The sequence below is a fragment of the Argiope bruennichi genome, chromosome 4 (assembly GCF_947563725.1).
Source record: "Argiope bruennichi chromosome 4, qqArgBrue1.1, whole genome shotgun sequence".
Lineage (NCBI taxonomy): Eukaryota > Metazoa > Arthropoda > Arachnida > Araneae > Araneidae > Argiope > Argiope bruennichi.
Genome location: NC_079154.1, coordinates 106,685,109 through 106,706,949, shown reverse-complemented (window position 1 = coordinate 106,706,949; position 21,841 = coordinate 106,685,109). Strand labels below are relative to the sequence as shown.

At 25.1% G+C, this 21,841-nt stretch overlaps 1 protein-coding gene across 1 annotated transcript in view; it reads left to right on the top strand.

Moving 5' to 3' along the window:
* The window catches only part of LOC129965828 (protein hobbit-like), a 76,135-nt gene that overhangs the window by 17,722 nt on the left and 36,572 nt on the right, over positions 1-21,841 (top strand). Inside the window, exons 11-28 of the mRNA XM_056080043.1 lie at positions 721-889; positions 1,367-1,509; positions 1,618-1,775; positions 1,866-1,914; positions 2,572-2,695; positions 2,909-3,274; positions 4,152-4,238; positions 6,217-6,349; positions 6,435-6,570; positions 6,785-6,896; positions 7,741-7,832; positions 10,327-10,399; positions 10,974-11,075; positions 12,061-12,120; positions 13,382-13,475; positions 15,456-15,666; positions 17,532-17,704; positions 18,318-18,416. Coding sequence (XP_055936018.1) covers positions 721-889; positions 1,367-1,509; positions 1,618-1,775; positions 1,866-1,914; positions 2,572-2,695; positions 2,909-3,274; positions 4,152-4,238; positions 6,217-6,349; positions 6,435-6,570; positions 6,785-6,896; positions 7,741-7,832; positions 10,327-10,399; positions 10,974-11,075; positions 12,061-12,120; positions 13,382-13,475; positions 15,456-15,666; positions 17,532-17,704; positions 18,318-18,416 — 2,381 coding nt within the window. The remainder of the gene's footprint in view (positions 1-720; positions 890-1,366; positions 1,510-1,617; positions 1,776-1,865; positions 1,915-2,571; positions 2,696-2,908; positions 3,275-4,151; positions 4,239-6,216; positions 6,350-6,434; positions 6,571-6,784; positions 6,897-7,740; positions 7,833-10,326; positions 10,400-10,973; positions 11,076-12,060; positions 12,121-13,381; positions 13,476-15,455; positions 15,667-17,531; positions 17,705-18,317; positions 18,417-21,841) is intronic.

The window sequence follows — 21,841 nt, the reverse complement described above, 5'->3', positions numbered from 1 at the left end:
AACTTAAAAATTTTTTTTCATGGAACAAAGCTACTATATTAATAAATAAAGTAACCTCTTTACATGCATCAAAACAGCCCTCAGTCCCATCCCCCCCCCCATTGTGTATATTTCCTGTTTTAAAGCAACTTGTCTAAAATTTAGTATATGTAGATTTTTCATTATTCAAAATCATTACAAGATGAAAAATCTGAGGTTATAATTTTAATATTAGGCAAATATAAATATGCAGAAACTTCTTATGTACATGCAGTTTGCATATTCTTAAATAAAACACACTTCCAAGTTGAATTGCTTGTCTACTTTTTAATAGATTATAACCAATAAAAAAAGACCAGTGTACTGTTTTGATGAACTATATGTGAAAAGTATTTTACATGTACTGTAATTTTTGAAGGGTATTAAAATATAATATCAGATGGAACTGCATAATAAAACTGAAGTGGGATTATATTTGTTTTTTATAAGAAATATTCTGATTCTTTTTAATTTATATTTCTTGAAAATTCTATGTCTTAACTTACTGATAAAAATCAGTGACATTTATTCATACTTTTAAAAAGTATAGTGATTTTAACTAAACTTATTGTTATTTATGATTCCAAAATTAATCATGTTATTGTAGTATTTGTTAATTGTGTTACTGTATTAAAAAATCTACCTTGATTGTTAAATTTCCTTCTCATACACAGTGTAGTCTTCATATGTTTTTTCTTCTAGGATTTTTAACTTTGGTGTCAACTTTATATCATTACATCTTGAGATCGATGAAAGTATTGAAAATAAAATTCTTCCTTCCATTTCATCAACTGTTGAAATAAAAGATATTACGGCAGCTAGTGATCATGTTCAGTTTGGGAAATTAGTTAAGTCAGGACTCGAGTTGAAAGTAAGAATTTTTAGTGTTTTATATAATATTGTATCAGTGTCTTTTGGAAGTATTCAAATTATTTCCATCTTTTTCTGAAAATGTATTTATGTGGATTACATTATTAAGATAAAACAAAATAGAGAAATAAATTATATTTGCATGTGGGTATTTTTGATGCATTTTTAGAACCAAGAGTTGTAACAAACTTCATATTTACAAATATTCATTTTTAATGTTTACAGAATTTGGGTTTTAAAGAAAAGTGGGGATGAAATAAAGCTAACTTAAAATGTTTTACATTAATACAAATTTTTTTAATTTAAGGCTACTTTATACTGTATAAAATATCCCTGTGTATATTTTAGGTTAAATTACTCATTAAAAATTTGTTAATTTAAGATATATTTCTTAATAGTATTCCTTCCTTTAAGATTATGTGTAATGGTTATTGAAAATGCATTTATAGAAATTGTGTAATTCGTTTTCTTTTTTTAGGTGGCTGATAATCTTGTAGATTTAAAATTCAATTTGTCTGTCCTACATGTATTATATCAAAAAGAAGTAATGCAGTGTTTTATGAATGCTCTGTTACTTAGCAATAAAAAAATGAAATTAAATCAGCAGCCTAAAATCAAAAGGTAAAGTAATTATCATACTTTTAAATTCATTCTGTTTTTTTTCTCTCCTAGTCTCTTCTAAGTATATTGCTGTGTGCATTATACTGTCAATATTTCATTTTCTTACAGAGCAGGATCATTAAGTGAATTACTTAATGGACATAAAATCAAAACTGCAGTAGATGTCGATGACATTTGTATTTCTTTTGAAATGATAGAATGTGAAACATTTTGTTTTGGATTACTCAAAGGGCAAAGCTCTATGGAGCATTTTGTAAGTTCAAAAAGTAAGTAAAAATTCTGTCCCTCCCTTCTCTTTTTTCCTTTAAGTTGTTTTCAAGCTTTACACTTTTTAGAAAATGATTTTTATTTTTCAGATACACAAATTACTTCTTCTCCAAATTCATCTTTAAATACTGGATCAAGGTACCAATTTTTTTTGTTACTTTTGTTAGTTTGCATATTACAAGTTTAGAAATTATTTATCTTTTTCAGTGCTGTGGAATTTCTTGTGTACTTAGAGCTTCTAATATTTTAAAATTCTATATCTATTTATATGTCTTATATTTACAATTTTATCATGTACAAAAAATAAACCTAAGCATGTATTTTTTTACATTTTGAATTATTTTTTAAATGTATCACTGCTCTTGTAGACGTTTGTCAATTGAAAAACCATATATCATATGACGGATATAATTATATATATTCATACTTTTTAAACAAGATAATATTAGGAAGGGTTAACTTCTCTTTCCAGACTGTTCTAGAAGCTATTATTTTATTCACTTCCTCTTAGAAATTCCTTTTAGTACGACAGTTATGAAAGCTTCTTTTTATTTCTTTTTTGAAATAAGATATAAAAAAATGCATGATTTTATTACACATTTTTTGATGTCAGAAATAAATCGTAATTCTCAATATTTCCATTCTTTTAAATTTCTGAGGAGTTTTTAAATTTTTGATTGAAATAAATTCAAAGTTTGTGATAAATTTTTTTTTGTTTACAAAAATCATTAATGGTTTTTAATCATTTTTTAAATTCTCTGACTTTTCATATGATGTACAAATTTTGTTTTTCAGCTTAGAATTGCTTTTAGAAACAGCTTTTATCAAGATAGGCGAAACAAACTTTAACGATTATGGAATGTTAAAGAGATATCATTATAGTTACATTCCCTTATCACTTGGAATGGTATTATTAAAGGTAAAACATTCTTACTGATATATATAATAAAGCATTTAATTATAATATATTTAATTATAATCCTGTTAAAGTTGAGTAAAAATATATATTAAGAATGTACTTATGATTTATAAGACATGTATATGCTCATTTATGAAATTCACTATTTAAAAAAATATAAATAAGATTAATTAATGCTATAAATTCTATTGTAATTCTTGGTATTTATTTTAGGTTCGGCACAATCAGTCAGTCTGTTGTATAGAATGCATGTTGGATGGTTGTCATTTCCAATGGTGCCCTGACTCTAGTCAGTTATTATTATATATCTTAAGTTATATCAAAAAAGATTTCTCATCTAAAGACTCATCTGCTGCTGAAAAACACATTAAACAAAAACCTGAATCAATTAATGAAGGAAAGCCTAGACTCATGTATTCACTTGAAGTTAATTTCAGGAACCTTAATGTCTTTTGCTTGAATGCATTTAAAACAGGTGTTTTAATGAGAGCTGATTTATTAAAAATAACTTCTTCAGAAGAAAAAGCAAAAATATTATTGGAAGGCTTCAAGTTATCTTACTTAAATACACTTTTAAAAGTAAGTATTGAAGTTCCAATTTGTGGCTAATATGTGGTGATTTTTTTTTTTTTTTAAAGAGGGAATAGATTTTATGGTTTGCTTATTCATAAAAAATATGTATTACTTGGATCATTTCTCCATAAAGGATAAAAATTACAAATATTTGTTTTGCTATGTAAGGAAATTTATTATTTTTAAAATTGCAGTTTCTTTACTTCTGTCAGAATTCTTATTATTTAGTTAACTAACATTTTCTTTTTTTTTATGTTAAGTTTTTGAGAGATAATTGCATTATTAAAAATTAAATTAGTGAAATTTAGCATATGAATTAGCATAATTAAAGTTAATGAAATAATAAATAACAATTATAGCTAGTAATATAATTAAAAATTATTAATTGTTGTTGTTATCATGTCCATGGAAATGCAAAAATTGAGGAAAGAAAGTCTCGGATTTGCACTATCCGTAAAAAGAGGTTTACCAATGCTTTAGAGAGGTTGGATTTCTGCCTGCCTGTTCGACCACAGGAGGTATTTCCTCCTACCACCCGATGATAAACCATTGAAGAGTCATTCCTCTATCCGTCACATGGGGACGCATTCTCTGGGGTTACAGACCCCTCCCCTGAGGGAAAAATATTAGTTAAAGGAATAATTTGTATTTGTTTTCTATTACTATTTTGAATTAAAATTCTGTTTTTTTTTTGTTTTAAAGATTTAAATTATTATATTTATTTTATTCAGAAATTATTAATACAAATATTGTTTTCTTAATAAGTTAAACTATAGAAATTTTTCCTTGCGGCAGAATTGTCATTTTGTTAAAACATAATATCCTACAATTATTTCTTAAAATTGTTTCTTTGTAAAACTAAATTTTTCTTTTAAATGCTTAGGTTTATTATTGTGTTCGTTCTTCAGAAGTCAGAAATTTTGAAGTATTTATTGAAGATGCATCTGTTATTTATTTTATTAAAGCTAAAGTAAGTAAAAAATTAATTTTAAATTCACTTTTTTGTTGGTATGTTATTTAATGTACTTAAATTATATTTCTGTTATAATTTATGATGAAAGCCTAGCATTTGTCAAACTTTATATCATTCCATTTTCAATTTCTATAAAAAATAATAGATATTCTTTTCTAAGTATCCTAGAAATTAATATTTACATTCTTCATATAGCTTTTCAGAATTTTCTCTTAAAATATATTTCATGAATTTTGCCCAACATATTTCAAAATTATCATTATTTTATTATAAGGAAATTTTATTCTTGATCTTGCACTTTTTATTTTCACTGAGAATAGATTTTATTGTCAAGATGCTTTTTTTTCTTTGTCTTTTTATGTACAATCTTTGACAAATATTTTTAATACATTTTATAATTTTAATATGTACAAAAGATTGATCTTTTCAAATTAAATAAACTTTCAAATTGAGATGTGCATATGTTTTGTTAAAAGATTGTTATAATTATAAAAAAAGCAGACATTTTACAGCAATATTTGAATTTTATATATTTTAGGCCTATTTCATATAAGGTGCTCTTTGCACTACAAGATACCTCATGCAGCTTTCTCTAATAGTAAATATTAAAATTTAAATTGTTGCATTATGCCTCAAAGAAATTTTTTTTAATTTAAAATCTTTTAAAAAATAAAAAGATTCTATTGTGATAGTCTGATTCTAAAGGGCATTATATCAGGTTATATGAATTTATGTGTATATATAAAATATTTAAAATATATTTACTACTCAGTAACTTTTATCTATTATAAATAGTAAATTAGTCTAAGCAAGTCTTAGTTAGTCTTGAAATATGAGGAAATATTCTCAAAAATTATCTGTCTGTAATTACTACTTAAGTCAACAACGATTTCTTAAAATCTGCTCTATTCTTTATATTATTTAGTATTAACTATCTTTGATGACAAGCTGGTTTACCAGAAATTTGGGTTGTATTTAATTTCATTTAAATCTTAGACATAACTTCATGTCTGTGATTCCTTCATCAAGCAATTTTTAAGCATCAAAATGCCATAGATACTAAAATTATGTTATTTTAACACTTTTATATATATTCTATTGATTGTGCACATGAACGTTTCTAAACTAGTTTTGTATATCATATACTTTAAAAAATAATTTCTGATTCGTCTATCTTCTCTTACAATATTGTGACTTCACATTTTTTTTCCATATATATTGTACAGATATTAAGTAGAATTTTTCTTCTTTATCTTTCAAAATGGAACACTGTTATATATCTGTAGAAGCAATGAAAACAATTGAAATTTCAGGCATACATTGTAAACTATTGTTGAAAATTAAACAAAAAGTATTTTCTTTAAAAATTGCTATTTCCTGAAGAGAAGTTTGCACAATTATTAAATTGATATCATTAAAAAGTGAATTTTTTAAATTTTGACATATTGTGAAAAACATATTAGTGCTACAATATTTTCAGCAGTTATCAGGGAGATATGCCAAAATTTCTTTTAATTTCAATTGATTAGAATTTCAAAAATATCTCTTTGAGGCGCACATTTATGTTATCCAGAGTAAATCTTTATCAAATTTGGTAATTACAGGGCCTATGATTTATCCTGTATGATTAGCATGCACATACACATACTTTTTTCTATATTATTAGTTGAGATTTTGCCAATTAAAACTGAAATAATTTCTTTTAAATTTCCATCCTTTCTGTGTGATATTTTGTTTTAGTTCATATTATATTTTTTGAAAATAAAATATTTATAAATTTATGTTTTACAGTCAAAAGATCTATGAAATAAAATTTATTTAATGGAGATGTTTTAATATTTATAAACATTTTAAAATTTCCTTTTCTTTTCCCTTTTTAATCTTTTTTTTATCTATTAAATATTTGTATTTATTTCTTAGTATTGTTATTTAAATATATTTCTTTATTATGAGTGCCATGTTGCATGTTTTGCAGGATACCACCATACGAATTTCTGAAAATATGTTTATAAACTGGAATACTACACTACATATGACAATTTTCACATTTGTTCAAGAATGTCTTAGTTTTAAGAAAACCCTTACCAATTCTTTTTCATCCACCAAAGGTAATTCTGATTAATATTTTGATGTTTTAATTTTTTGCAATTAATTATTTTTTTATGTTTTATGTTTTCTTTTCATTATTATTAGATAGTGTAGAAACACAGCTGACAGGAATAGATGATTCAAGTATTACATCTGAAAGGAAAACAACCAAAGCAGTTTCAATTTCATTACAAGCCAGTGGTCATCTTAATTTTGGCATTGTACTCTCAAAAAATCATAAGTAATTGTAAATGTTTTTTTTTCTAGAAATATGTCTGAATATTTTTATTTGGATTCAATTTGATATCATTAATTGTGTAGTAGACGCTGGGTAATTTATTTGTGTTGGTAATTTTTATTCCAATTATTTCTTTAACCATATAATTATATGATGAAAATTAAAATACAATTTCTATGGCATACTTTTGGTAACAGAAATTGTTTTTCATTTTTAGGATGGTTTTTTCTGCTAGTGACATTGCTTTTAATTCAAAGCAACAGTTCATATCAGCTAATTCAGAACAACTAGTTGTTTCCTTCGATAATCACGATATTTTCACTTTTGAGGTAATAAAGCAAAATGAAATTTCTTTTCTATTATTTGTATGCATGTGTGAGTATATAGTTTCATGTACAATATAAATTTATATGCATATGCTAGGGAAGCAAATATTATTTTAATTGGGTGAAACAAGTATTTCTTTTATTTGGCATTCTTTTGTGTATTTTTATTAGTTTATAGTTATCCAATTTTTTTACATCTGAAATAAAATTCAGTCATTAATTTTCCATTTCTCTTCTTCTTTATCTTAAATAAATTATTTATTGTTTTATATTCAAATCATTGTTTAAAGCAAATGAGGCACTTATCTAAAATTCATCAAAAAACATATATCTTTTATTCTGTATCTATATATGAATTTATCTATTATCTATTAATATGTTTTCTTTAAACTTGTAAAAATTATGGATTATCTCAAAAATTTTTAATTTTCTTTTTCTCTTTAATATACAAATGTTTTTGTATAGTAGATTGATCATAAAAAATTAATTAAAAGTTGGATTTGCGTGTAAAAATGTTAAATCAAGCTTATACTTCCAATTTTTATTTCTAATATCTTATTCAAAAAGCATTACATTTTAATTATATTGCTACAAATTGATATAAAAATTCAAATTTCTCAAAATATGCATGCGATTTTCAAAAGCCTTTTATAGAAAATATGGGTTTATTATATTAATATGAAATTGAAATTCATTATTTCATTTTTATTGTACAATTTAAATTTGGATAACAGAAAAGGATAGAAAAGTTAGGAAGGGGATAATTTATTTGTCAATGTATCTAGTTTTGCCCTTCACACTTAAAAAATGCTTTACTTTTTATGACCAATTTTCTATTTTGTTTCAGAAAATTCTAGTTTCTTTGATGCCAGGCAATGAACAACATTTACTCTGCAGGCAGGGATTTGATGAACTTGAATTGGCCAATAATCGACTGTTGTAAGACTTTTTATATATTTTCATAGAAATTCTGTTGTTTGTTATGCAGGCATCTTATAAGAGAAAGCTTACATGTATAATGTGTATACAATTTGGCCAAGTACATGTATACAATACTCACCAATGGTCACATGACAGATTCATGAAAAACTTCAGATTAAAATTGCATAACTATTGTATACCATTGTCATATAAGGCATTCTCTGGATTAACATCTTTATCAAAAAGTATGCTAGGAAGTGTTAGGAAATCAATCCTGCTGGTTCAATTCTTGTATTCATGACAGTCAGAAATAACTATAAAAAAAAATGTGTGATGATGATTTGAGGATATTTGGAATTTGGAGATTTCTAAAAATTTGAAATAGAATTTATGTGACGATTACAATGCTCTTTCTTTGTGTACTTCATTCATGAGAATGCAAAAATGTCTAGTTCTCAATTTAGATATTAAAATGGCTGATCAAAAATCAGTATTTTAAATTTATAGCAGCTGATCAGCTTATTCCCTGGGAATATTCATTGGTTTAATTTTAGTTAACTCTCTTATGAAGAGTTTGATATTTATATTCCCTGGGAATATTCATTGGTTTAATTTTAGTTAACTCTCTTTTGAATAGTTTGATATTTATATTTGCCTCATTAAAATATTTTTGGCATTCAAATGTTGATAGATACGTAATCTTGCTTTTTTTAGTAGTCTTTTACATATTCTCTGCATAAGATGCCATTGTCACATGAGAACCTAACTATCCATTTCTTCTGATTGCTTATTATCTTATCTGCATGATAACTTCATTTTCTTATTCATCATATAATATATGTAATTGATTCCAATACAATATTTAGGATTATTTTGTTTATATTATGTAAGCTCATCCACCAATATATTTTGAGCTCCACACAGCATTTTTTGAAGCATGCTGTTAAAGGTGAAAGAATGTTATTTGTAATTATTCCATATAGCATCTTTTACTTTTAATATGCTTCATATTTTACGGAGGAGGCTTCGTTTTCAAATTGCACAAAGGTTCCAGTGAAATAAAATAAATATTCATTAGAATACTGTCTAAGAATTCTTTAGAACATTTAACAGAATTTTCATTCCTTATCTCATAACATTGGAAGAAAAACATGGTTAGATAGTTCTAGAAGCAATAAGAATAGTTTGAATTTCATTTTAACAAGCAAAAGTATTGTTGCAATTTATTGCACAGAAATGTATCTCTACTATCAATAAAGGAGAGTGTGTACCTATTAGTGCTCTTCAGAGTAGACTGTTTGGTATTAATCCATTAAATTTGGTGTACTTTGGAAGATGTGAATATGCATCTTAGAGTAATTTTTCATTTTGAAATTTAATTAATTTCAAATTAAGTGAGACTTCTATGATGATTTCTGAAAAATTACTAAAAAATTATTTTTTACTTTGTCTTAAAATTTATTTTTTAAAAATTTATACCAATTTCCCATACATATTTATTCCGGAATTTCGACAACTTAAAAAAACATTTCTTCATATATTTTTTATCTGTATTTTTTATTATTATGATAAAATTCAAACAATTTTCATTGTCCCATCGAATATTTAATCTCTTGATTTTCTCCCATTGTAGAAACCTAAAGATTCTATTTATTACCTGGCCAATTTACATGAGTAATAAGAAAATAAAGTGGCAGTACAACAAAAGACAACATATAGATTCATTGATTTGAATATTGATTATTTAAACAATCATGGGTTTAATAACATTATTATAAGCTGTCATGATACAATTTATACACTTCATGTATATTATAAACAGAGCAGGATTATTTAAAGATTGCAGCTTTTATGGCTATCACTATTTGATGTTTAATAGTATTTTGCTGAAAGAATTATGAACATCAGTTTATTTTTGATTGAAATTAAGCATAACCAATATTCTGGTTATGCCAAGTCTGGTTGTTGTCAAAGCTGTCTAGTTTCAAATATTTTCAAAATTAAGGAAGAAAAATGCAATAGTATAGTTGGAAAAGTAACTGTTTAAATTTTTAGATTTTGTAAAATTCATTTTTGTATCAATTTGAAGCTATCAAAAAATACCTACATTTTTTTTTAAATTTTTAATTAATTAAAATTTTTAGAAATTGTCTGGATATGGGAATTTTTACAAGTATCTGCCAAATTTGTTAGCTTTTGGTCCAATAGTTTGATATGTAGTCTACTAATAACCACACATTCCCTTTCATAATTACTTAGAATGATTATTATTATCAGAGTGTATGCATTGATATATAAATGATTAATTTTCTTTAATGTATTTAGTTTCTTTTTTATGAAAACATTTCTGGTTTTTCATTAAAAAAAATTTGTAGTGCAGTGGTGCACGAAATTCCTTCTACAGGTAGAAAAGAATTTTTTTTTTCTCAATAGAAGATTGCTTTTCATAATGTTTTTCAAAAAAAATTTTAAAACTTTTTCATTTATATTTTATACCTCTTTTTATATTTAGGAGCATACATTTTGATGCTGTAAAATTTGTGTTCCCTTATCAATACAATTTTGCTGAAGCCTTTAGTGAAGAAGTGAGTTCTTTAAGCAGTATAAATAATAGCATTTTTTTTCACTTATCAAAAATTTGATTTAATTTATGATATCAAATCTTCAAATATTAATAAAAATATCTAAAAATAGTTTAAAGGAAATTAAGATAAAGCGTCTAGAAGATTTTCTATTCGAAAGCAAGTACTTTGCTGTGTTTTCTGTAGCACTGTTATTAAATCATTCATATTGAAATCATTATTTTTTTTTAAATGTTAGATATTGCGTGTAGGTTATTGAATTAATTAACAAAACAGTATTGAGAATTTAAATCATTAGTAAATATGGAAATTATTGTTATTGATGATCAGTGGTACTGTAAGTTAATTATTCAGTTTAATTTCTGGAATCGCATTCCTTTGTTATTGTTTTAACTTGAATGACTGTTTTTATATCTTTTCTTAAATACCTGACAGCCTAGGAAGCTTATAAATAGGTTTTAATTGTAAAATAAAATGAGAAAAAAATTGCTATTTATTATATAAAAATTGCAATTGTCATGAATTTTGAAATCAGTGTAAAAGTATTTCATATTGTAATGTTTTTTCCACCTTACAGTTTATTAATTTAATCAAATGGTTGAAAATTCTACATAAGAAAAAGAAAGTACCTTTCACACTTGAAAGCAAATTGCCTCCAGATTTACATATTGTATGTAAGGTAAGGATACAAAAAAGTCACCCCATTATATAATTACATTATAATATAATGGAATTTTGTTTATTTATTATTGTTAATGTTTGTTGTTTTATTATCATTAAATACTTTTTATAAAAATAATTATTTGTAGAAAATCTATCTTTTTGGAAAATGGAATATTTTAAAGACCTCCTCCTATAGTTCCAATCTCTTTTATCTCTTTACTTCAAATTATTCTTTCTTTTCTTTTTTTTATTCAGATAAGTTTTATTATAATTTTTTGTATTCATTTGTAAAATCTACCAAAAATTAGGTGTTAGGTTTTCTAATGGATTTCATTTCATTATATTTAAATATCTCTAACGAATTCAAATGGAAATCCTTGTTCTGAAAGTTAATAAAGTAATTATAAATTAAAACTAATATTAAGCACTGCAGTTTACTTATATAAAATATCTGATATCTGAATAAGCTTTAAATGTCCTATTTCAGGTTTTTAATTTGAATAATTTGATATTATTTCATGATTTCTTATGTCTATTTTTAAATTCAATTAACCTTTTTTCTGGTAGTGTTTAGGGATAAGTCAATTCTTTTATTTAAATGGGAATATTTTTCATAATTAATTGTCCATTTTTTGAAGAAAAAATATTTCTTCAGATTTTTTAAAACAAATGCAATTACTTATTAATTTTTCAAAAAGCTGTTTGATGATAAAAAGAAATTGTGAATAACTGTGAAGAGAAATAATGTTAATAATAATGTATATTAAATAACAGTTAAAAAATTGTTTTAATTTTTCTTTAATCTTAGTCGTATCATTATTTTTTTTTTTTAATTTTAGATTGTATATTTAGTTCTGATTGAAATAAAAGTAAATTTTATTGGTGAATTCGAAATTTGCATTTTTAATGCTTATTTTACCTTTCATTAAAAGAAGATGTTGGATATGATTACTTGTAAATATATATTTTCAATTTTTTCACTGCTGTTTTAATTTTTTTAGGTTTGGACCATTGAATTAGAAGACGATCCTTTTGAAGTGAAACTAAGAGATAATTGTGAAGTATGTTTTGTACTGATGAATTAAACAAATATTTTTTATGTTATAAAAATATTTTTTATAATTTTAATTTGATAAGTCTTTTATGTTCTGTTCATCAGATTAAAATAAACATTAAGTATAAAAAAATGTGCATTTGTCATTAAATTTTTTTTTCTGGATTCATTTTCTGAGTTCAGTAAACTCTGGACTCAGGTTCCATATTATAAACTTGAGACATTTAATCCTACACTATATAATAATGACTCTTTATACTATTTACACATTTGCTTTTTAAAAATATGTTGAATTGTTTTTTACATAATGTATAAAATAATTTACTAATATTTTTTATTTAAAATTGGTAAATTTTTTAAATGATTATTTTTAATTAAAAATTTAGGTTTCAAATTAAGTTTTATTTTTATTTTGAAGATTTGAAATATTAGTGATATATGAATATCACAAAAAGCAATTTTAAATTGTTCAGCAATATTAAAATACATTTCATATCTGAAAACAAATTCTATAGTTAGCAAGATAGACAAAAGTTGTTCCAAAGTTCATTTTTTCAGTTCTTGACAACAGGAAAGTTTTTTAAATATTTTTTTCTAACATCTGGTTACATATTATAATAATTTCCATCACTTATTTTATAAAATGTTAAAAAAAAAGAAAAGGATTTTGAAATATTTAGCTATGAGTTAATAATATTGTTAAAATTTTATATTTGATTAATAGGAAATGGCTGAAATATTTATATAGATGGTTATTGTTTTAAATAACAATATATATATATATATATATATATATATATATATATATATATATATGCAGTGAGTCAACATCTGTTACTTTTGTTGATAATTAAATTTTGTTAGTTAATGTCATCTTAATGTCTTCTTAAGGTTTTTGAATTTGTATTTCAATTTTTATTACTAGCTTTGAAATTCAATAATTTTTTTCTTGAAATTTATTTAATCATAAAAAGAATATCAGAAATAGAGGGATTTATTTATCTTGATGATAAAATAAAAATAATTTTACAGATTTACTGTCAGATATGTATTCTTTGTCTGATTCTATATGTTATGATAACTATTGTGTTTAAATGTTTAAACAATTTATATTATAAATTGTCTTGAATAAAATTTAAGAATTATTACATTTTACAATATGTAAAGTTTAAACCTTCTTTTCTCAGAATTAATAAAAAGAAATGTTATGTATCTACATATATATTTTATAAGTTTGCATATATTTTGAAAGATTGATTTCGTTGCAGCTTTTGGAAGATGAATATCATGAAAGCCTTAAAAGAAAAAGAATGTTAGATGAAAAAATCGAGAGTTTTCGACGAACAAATTTACTTTTGCCAAGTAATATTTTTTTTGTTAAATTATTATAATTTTCACATCTAAATGAACTGAAAGTAATTTAATTTCATTTAATCTTTTTTGGTGTGTGTTTACATATATATATATAATAATAAAAAACATATATATAATAATAATAAAAATAATATGACTGCATTATTTTTTAAATATCAATATTTGTTAAAATTTTTTAAAGTTTAAACTGTTTATATTTCTCTTGAAATTGAAATTCATTACGATAAAAAAATTGTTTTAGGTATTTAACTCGTTTTGCATCAAATTTCTGGTGCAATGCCTCATGATTTATTTTTGCTACTAATTTGTATTACTGCTCAAAACAGTTAGGGGATGTTATGATTTTAGATATATATAATAGAGGAGGAAACACTTTGGTGGTTGATATTTGATCTATAGGTGTTGTAAGATATGAGAAAAGAAAACAAACAATGAACAAAGATTTCATTTTATTAGAAAATTTTATTCATGATATTTTTTGGTAAACAAAAAATGCTCAATTTATGCTTATTGTACAGAATTACAAAAATGTGATTTCTCGGATACAAATATGTTCAAATAAAAAGCTTGGTTTCCCCTGAACAAAAGCAATACCTCACACTTACAAGATATGGAATCAATGAGAAGTATGGGTATTTTTTCACACTTCTGTAGAACAGTGCTTTCCAATTATTGAATTGTTTCTGGAAGTGATTAGTGACTAAAACATATTCTATTGTTTCTGTATCTGGGGGATATGCTTGGATATACTATGCAGTATTGAAAGATTCCTTAATAGAAATGAAAACTTCTTATTAGCTGATCATTATGTGGTATAGCGTTATCATCCATGTGAGTGAATTAATCAATAGCAATAGTATGATAAATCTGAGTCTGCAGTGTAAAGGATTATGATAGTTCTAAGGATTCCATCCACATATTACTGAACCATTAATGTTCTATTTCTGATAAAGATCAGGTCTGTACAGCCATTGATAGAAATACCACACCAGACCATCTCTACACCACAGCCAAATCAGACATTAATGTGTAAATGAGGGATTTTTGTAATTACCAGATTCTCACCAGATAAAAATACGTTTATTGTCAAATTGTACATTGATGTATGACTGAACTATAAAGAGTACGTTGGTCCACTCATTTCATTCACATCTGATATGCTCCTGTACGATGGTCTTCTGTCAATGAAACATGAATCATAGGTCTGTGAGCATACAAACCCACTTGATATAGTTGTTTTCGAACAATTTGATTCGAACTTCTGATATAGGTAACCCTGTGAAAGTGCCATTACAATGAAGAGTGATGTGCACTCTCTTGTAATTGTTAGTGTTAAATACCGATTATCATTTTGTATTGTTGCAGGTGTACGACCTTGTCCTGATTATCGATGAACATCGGCAGTTCCCCAAAATCATTCCATAGTCAGGGTATGGCACTTTAAAAAACTCCTAATGCTTCCTCTACAATTGTTTCATTTGATGATCGATGGCTTTGTAGGCTACCGTTTTCGCTGAATCTTATTGTTGAAAGATTGTATTCATTATTACAAAACATTCAACACATTTCACATTCTCTTACAGAAGGAAGACGACACATCGTTTTTCACTCCTTATCTGAAAACCATAGTTTTTTATGTCACAAATAAAATTTGCATATTTCCAAATTTGCAAACAATATAACTTTTTTTTTCTACCTCTTCTATTTTATTTCAGTTAAAAAAATTGTCAACTATATAGATTTATACTAAACTCACTATTACTCTAATTTTTTTGAGCAGTGAATTTTAGTTTACTTCAGTTTTTTTCTCCATACATTTTTTTGATAATTCCAGAAAGTTCTTGAACTTTTGCTTCATTTTATTGTTTCTGATAAAAATTTAAGTTGAAAAAAATTGATATTTCTCTAAAATTAAAAAAAATTATTTGTATTTATTTATAGTAATTAAATTATTCTGTTTTAATCTAGGTGAAAAGATTAATCTACTTTATTCAAAACTTGCTAAGAAAAATGCAGAGATTTATATACAAAGATCTCAACAGCTATATCAGAAAGGTTCGATGCGAACATCTCTATGCACCTGGACTCTTGAAGATGTGGATATTTTAGCAATTGCTGATACTTCTTACCATGGTACAGAACGAGTTGTGAACAGAATAAAACTTTTAGATCCTGAAAGGTAAAAACTATTGCAAAAATTCATCATATATATTCATATATGTAAAAACATTTTTACTTGATTAATAAATAAAATTATCTTTTATAACTTCTGTACAGAGTTCATTCCAAATTATGTAAATGTCACTATCTGTCTGAAGTATACTATGTACTCTTATATTAGGTGGATGAATTTTTAAATTCATAGGTTATTTAAAAATATTATTAGTATTTTGAAGATTTGGTGATTTATGCAGAAAATGTAGTAAGCTGTTGAATATCTGATAAAATCCAGAATTACAATATACTTACAGTATGATTTTTTTTAGTTCCACACTTTGAATGACTTACTAGTTTTAGTCCTTGATTATAGCATCCTTAAAACATCTTATCTGTTTTATGTGTTAAAGATAATTCTCTTTTAATATACGATTTCTAAAGGACAACAGAGACATAATCAAATAGATATTCATTTTAGATTAATGTAACTGAAAATAAACTTTTTTATATATAAATATTACTTCCATTGGTTTTAATTTTATGAAAAATATATTTTTATTTAAAATAATCTTAAACAAAAATTATTTTTCTCATTATTATTTTTGTTAAATTCATTGGTTATATTTATATTCAAAACAAACGAAAACTTTTTTTGAACTTAGGAAGTCACTAGCATCATTTACTCTTAACACATGAGTTTAAGAATGTAATAATAATAATAAGCTAAGTCTCTTGTTGAAGTGATTGATATAGTTGCTTTGAATAGAGTTTAAACATGTATGTGTATCAAAAAAGCAAATCATTGTATATGTGCATATTTACTGGCAGCATTTTTATTTGATTTGTTGGATGTTATGCATTTTGGGTATCTGAAGATATATATTATCTCTGTAGATTTTATTGTTCTTTACAAAACAAAGCAAAGAAAAAAAATTGTTTGATTAAATTCCAAATTTTTTTTTAACTGTTTGCATTACTAAAAGCCTGAAACTAAATTATTTGTGCAGTGCTTATGATGCTGTCTATTAATCATTCTCAGGAAAATTTAATCTGCTGCGATACTTATTTTTTCGCATTTTTAAAATTTGATCTTTTTCTTATTGCACAAATTCATGCATAAAACCACTTTAACTTCTAAGTTATATAAGATCTAGATTCTTTTATAACTCTCTAAATGGGTACCTAAATTAATTATCATAATGTAAAATACAATTACCATAACATGTGAAATACATCACAAGCCTAATAAAATTGTAAATTCAGCAATATTTTGTCATTTCAGTTTCTAAATGTGAGATGATTCTCATCTCAAATGTATAAAAACTTAGGCTGCATTGTCATCTATCCTTTTTTTGTGTTTGGTTATCATTTAGATTTGGTTATAAAACATAGATAAATAAAATATATTTTAATTTGTCACTTAAATGAAAATGTCTGCTAAACTTTACAAGACAAGTAAAGAATGTAATTTAATGGAATATTTTATTCTTGATCTATATTAATTCCCATTTTAATATAAAATTAATTTCTGACTATTTTTGTAATTGATATAATTCTATTTATTTTACATGGGTCATGTATATTGATGCTTGCCAGTTCATTTTTTATTTTTATTTTCATTTTTTTTTCTTTTTAATGTCATATAAAGCAAATGGTTATGATATTTGTGGCATCCTATTAATTTTGTTAAAATAAAAATTTTCCAAAATATAATTAATCAATTTGAAGCTTTGAATTTAGAAATATTCTTTACCTCTTCTCATAGAATATTTTAGTTTTTAAGAATTTCTGAAATAATATTTTTCTCAACAGTAAAAAATAAGCAATTTTTATTTAAAAAAAATTATGCATTTATTGAATTTTTAAGTGATTTTTTTTGTATTATAGTCCATATCCAGAGGAAGGAATGGAATTTACTACATTATGGGCCAGAAAAGTAAGATGTTCTGTTACATCATGGGTGTGGCAAATGAGAGATTTTCCACAAGTACCCCTGAATATTCGGGAGTTAAATTTGTGGGGATTTCTCATAGGTGCTGAACAAGAAGCAGCACCAAGAGGTTCGGAAATTTCCTTTTTTTTTTATGTGCTTAAATGTTTTTTTATTTGATAGAATATCTGATGAAAAAGACATTTTTTATTGAGAAAAATATTTTTCCAAATTATCATTTTAAAATAAAAATTTTCTTAATTTTAGAGAACAAAATAAAGAAACTAATTATTCAGTAATATTTTTTTCCCTTTTACCTGCTGATGAAAGCATATTCAATTTGCACCACAGTACCTCTTGTGTGATACACTTTTCTTTAAGATATAGATATAGCCCTTTGTCCATTCTGGATCAATTTATTGCATTCCAAATCAGTGAATGTAATAGTATTGTTAGCAAAAATCAAAGAATAAAATATCTTGCATATATGTATATATCAATTAAAGGTTAGCTTGTATTTATATATTTAATGCAGAACAAAGTAAAAACAAGTTAAAGATTTTAACACTATTAAGAAATTTAATCTGATAAAAAGGTACTTTTTTATGAGCATTTTTGCTTCATTTCTGAAAGAATATTTAATTTTAGATGAGTGTTATGGATTTATTATTGAGTTTATCAGTATTTTTTTGTTCCTAATTTTTTATTTTTAAATCTTATGGGAATAATTTTTCTTTTTCAAGCTAAAAGAACTTCAGTTGTACAGATAGATCAACCCTGGTCAGATTTTACTGTGGAACGAAGCATGCCATCTCTAAAATTTTATCATGATTTGACCTATGGTTAGTTCATTTTGCTAAAATAGCTTTTTTTTAATTAAATTATATAATAATATTTAAATTTAGAGATACTGCATAATTGTCATGATTCTTCTTATTATATATCTTATTTTTTAAAAAAAATCTTCCTTTTAACTTCTAATTAACAATAATAATTTATTTATGTGCATATAGAAAATTATATGAAAATATCGGGGGGCACGGCAAGTTTAGGGGTGGTTTAGAAAAAAACATCTTGTAGTTTTCGGAGATCTCTTACAGCTTCTGCCGGTAAGAGAAAAGTCACCTTTTGAAAAACTATCAACTGCTGAAACTAACAAATTGTGAGGTTCCCTCAGTATACCGAATCTGTGGATTGAACTGTTCATATACGATGAACTTACAATTAACATGCAACAGCTCAATGATTCTAACTTTGTTGAAATGCTAAATAGAATAAGATTAGGTGTGACTACACAAAAAGACCGCAACTTACTCTCAGCTCGATTAATAACTCTCAAATCCAATTCAAATGAAAACAGATTAATTGAAATAATTGAACACCTCTCGAAACTTCCTGATGATACCGTTTGCTTATTACCTACAAAAACATGTGTCAACAATTAAATACTGCAATGCTGAAATCTCTTCCACATCCCGAAATAAAACTTACAGCTGTAGATAGCATAGATTGCCCCAGATACCTAACAAAAAAAGCTCGTCAATGCATAAAAAATATGAAGACGATGCTTCTATGACTGCAGGCCTCGAAGAGAACATAGTTATAAAAATAGGAGCAAAAGTCATTTTAAGGCGAAATATTGACGTGAGTCTTGATTTAGTTAATGGTTCTATCGGTATAGTGCAAAGAGTAAAGGTTGATTCGGAAAATACAAAAATAATTAAGAAAATATACATTACATTTAATAAAGAACATGTTTACGAGCTTAGTCTGGTCAAAGCTAAATGTGAAATTATTAATAGAGCTTATGTTCATCGTATATGTATAGCCTATGCTATAACCATACACAAAAGTCAAGGCCTAAGTTTAAATAATGCACTGATGGATATAGGTTCTGCAGTATTCACATCCTGTCAAGCTTACGTGGCACTTTCGAGAGTTACAAGTCTGGATGGCTTATATCTAATTAATGTCGACTTTGGAAGTATTAAAGTGCAGGAATCCTCAATTTGTGAACACAACAGACTAAGAAGCATTTACCGTTTAGACTTGTCAAAAATTGTAGCATCAAAGCTTTCCAGAAAAACCCATAGAGACAGGGAGTGGGCTTTAAGAAAAAATGTAGCTGAAGCTCAAGAAGTAGTACCGGAAAAGAAAAAGAGGAAGACTACATACAAAAAGAAATGAGATGTCATCAAAAACATAACTTGTAAAAAAAACCAAGTCTTGTAACTCAGTTCTTCTTTAGTAAAAAGTTGTGAGATCCATGCAATACCAAGTCGGTCAATTTATTTAGTCCCTACTTAAGGGTCCTTCTGTCTTAAGTTATTACGTAATTAGCTAACCTAACAGCATCTTATAGTGACCATATCAATATTAAAAATCTTTTATAGTTTAAATAAATAGATTGACTTGGCCATCGCATAAAAACACAATGTACCTTTACATTAAATTAGATTACATTAACATATTATATTAAATTAGATTGTTTAGTGCGATTGCCAAGTCAATCTATTTATTTAAACCATAAAAGATTTTTAATATTGATATGGTCACTATAAGATGTTATTAGGTTAGCTAATTACGTAATATTTTAAGACAGAAGGACCCTTAAGTAGGGACTGAATAAATTGACCGACTTGGTATTACATGGATCTCACAACTTTTTACTAAAGAAGAACTGAGTTGCGAGACTTGGTTTTTTTTACAAGTGATGTTTTTGAGGGCATTTGAATTATTGTTCTGTTGGAAACTTTAATATTTTCTAGAATTATTTAAACTTTTAAAGTTATTAATCAATTGGAATGAAATATTTGGTAATTATTTGCTTCAATATTTTAATTATTCGATATTTGTAGAAAACATCATGTTGATTTGTATGTACAATATTCATTGAATGCGAAATATATTTTGAATTATCATAGCCTGTCATAAATTTTTTTTCTCTGATTCTATTTTGAAAAGTATTAAGTTTAAATAAGGTTATTAATGCTTCGCATTCATAACAATTTAATAGTATTATCTAATATTCAGTAAATTAGAATTTTTTATTAAATATAATTATGCTTCTTAAAGCATTGCATGTTTTTTTTCCCTCTTAGGTGAAAATGGAACTAAATTTTTAAAGATTAATTTTATTATAATAATATCTTAAATTATTTTAAAAATGCTTCAGTGTCTATTAATTGAATATATTTTCTAGACTGAGTACAGATGCCTAATGTATAGCAGTTCCTATTTTCACTACATTATGAATTCCTTTGAACAAGCTTATAAAACATACTTGAAAGTCTGTTTTAAAAAAAAATTATAATTTGATGACTTTACTTTTTAAAGCATAGTTATTTGTTTAATGTAAATGGAAGTTTGTAGAAAATCATTGAAGATTTATGGCTGTTCTATTTTTAATGCAATGTGAAAATCATTTTATTAGTATATGTATGAATGCAATTATTTTTATAATAAATGCAACTCTTTCTAATTACCATTTAGTAGTTTTAGAATTATATTCATGAAATGTGTAGAGGAAAAAGTGTTTGTCTTCTTTAAAATTAATAGTATACATAAGGTTGGCCTATGCTGAATAAGATTAAAGCTAAAATATTTATATGTTTGAATTTAAATCTTTCCTACTCAAATGTCAGCTTCATTATCTGATGCCAGTTCAAAATTATCAAAAACATGTTTTACATCCTGTTGCGTAGATAGATATAAACTAAATTGTTTGCTTAATAGTGGAATTTAAACTATTTGAATTATTTTTATTTATTTATCATGACTTTTATAAAATAGACTGAATAAAAAATCATGGTTACAATAAATATTTTAGCCAGTGCAGAAGCCAATTGTGACATTGATAATGCAATATTTTCAAAATATTGAAATGGTGAATTTTCTGAAATTAAGCATCATCCTGTAGCACTTTTAGCAACTTTCCCTTTTCAGTCATATTAAATGTGTACTCAGCGTATTGGTGTTTTGGCGATTAATATTTTTATGTTTCAAAATTTTTGTTGACTTTTAACTTTAAACAACTTGATAACTGATATTTAACATTTATAGAATTGTTACATTTGTAATAAATAATACAACAAAACAAATAAAATTGCATAAATCAAAGCAGATGCACTTGTTTCCATTTATCCATCATTATTTGTATGCATATTTATAAATATTTGGTTACAAATAGATTTGACAGCAGTTACATTTACGTACCATAAAACTAAGTTTTGTAGTTCTTAGGGTGTTTATATGCCTGTTTAGAAAC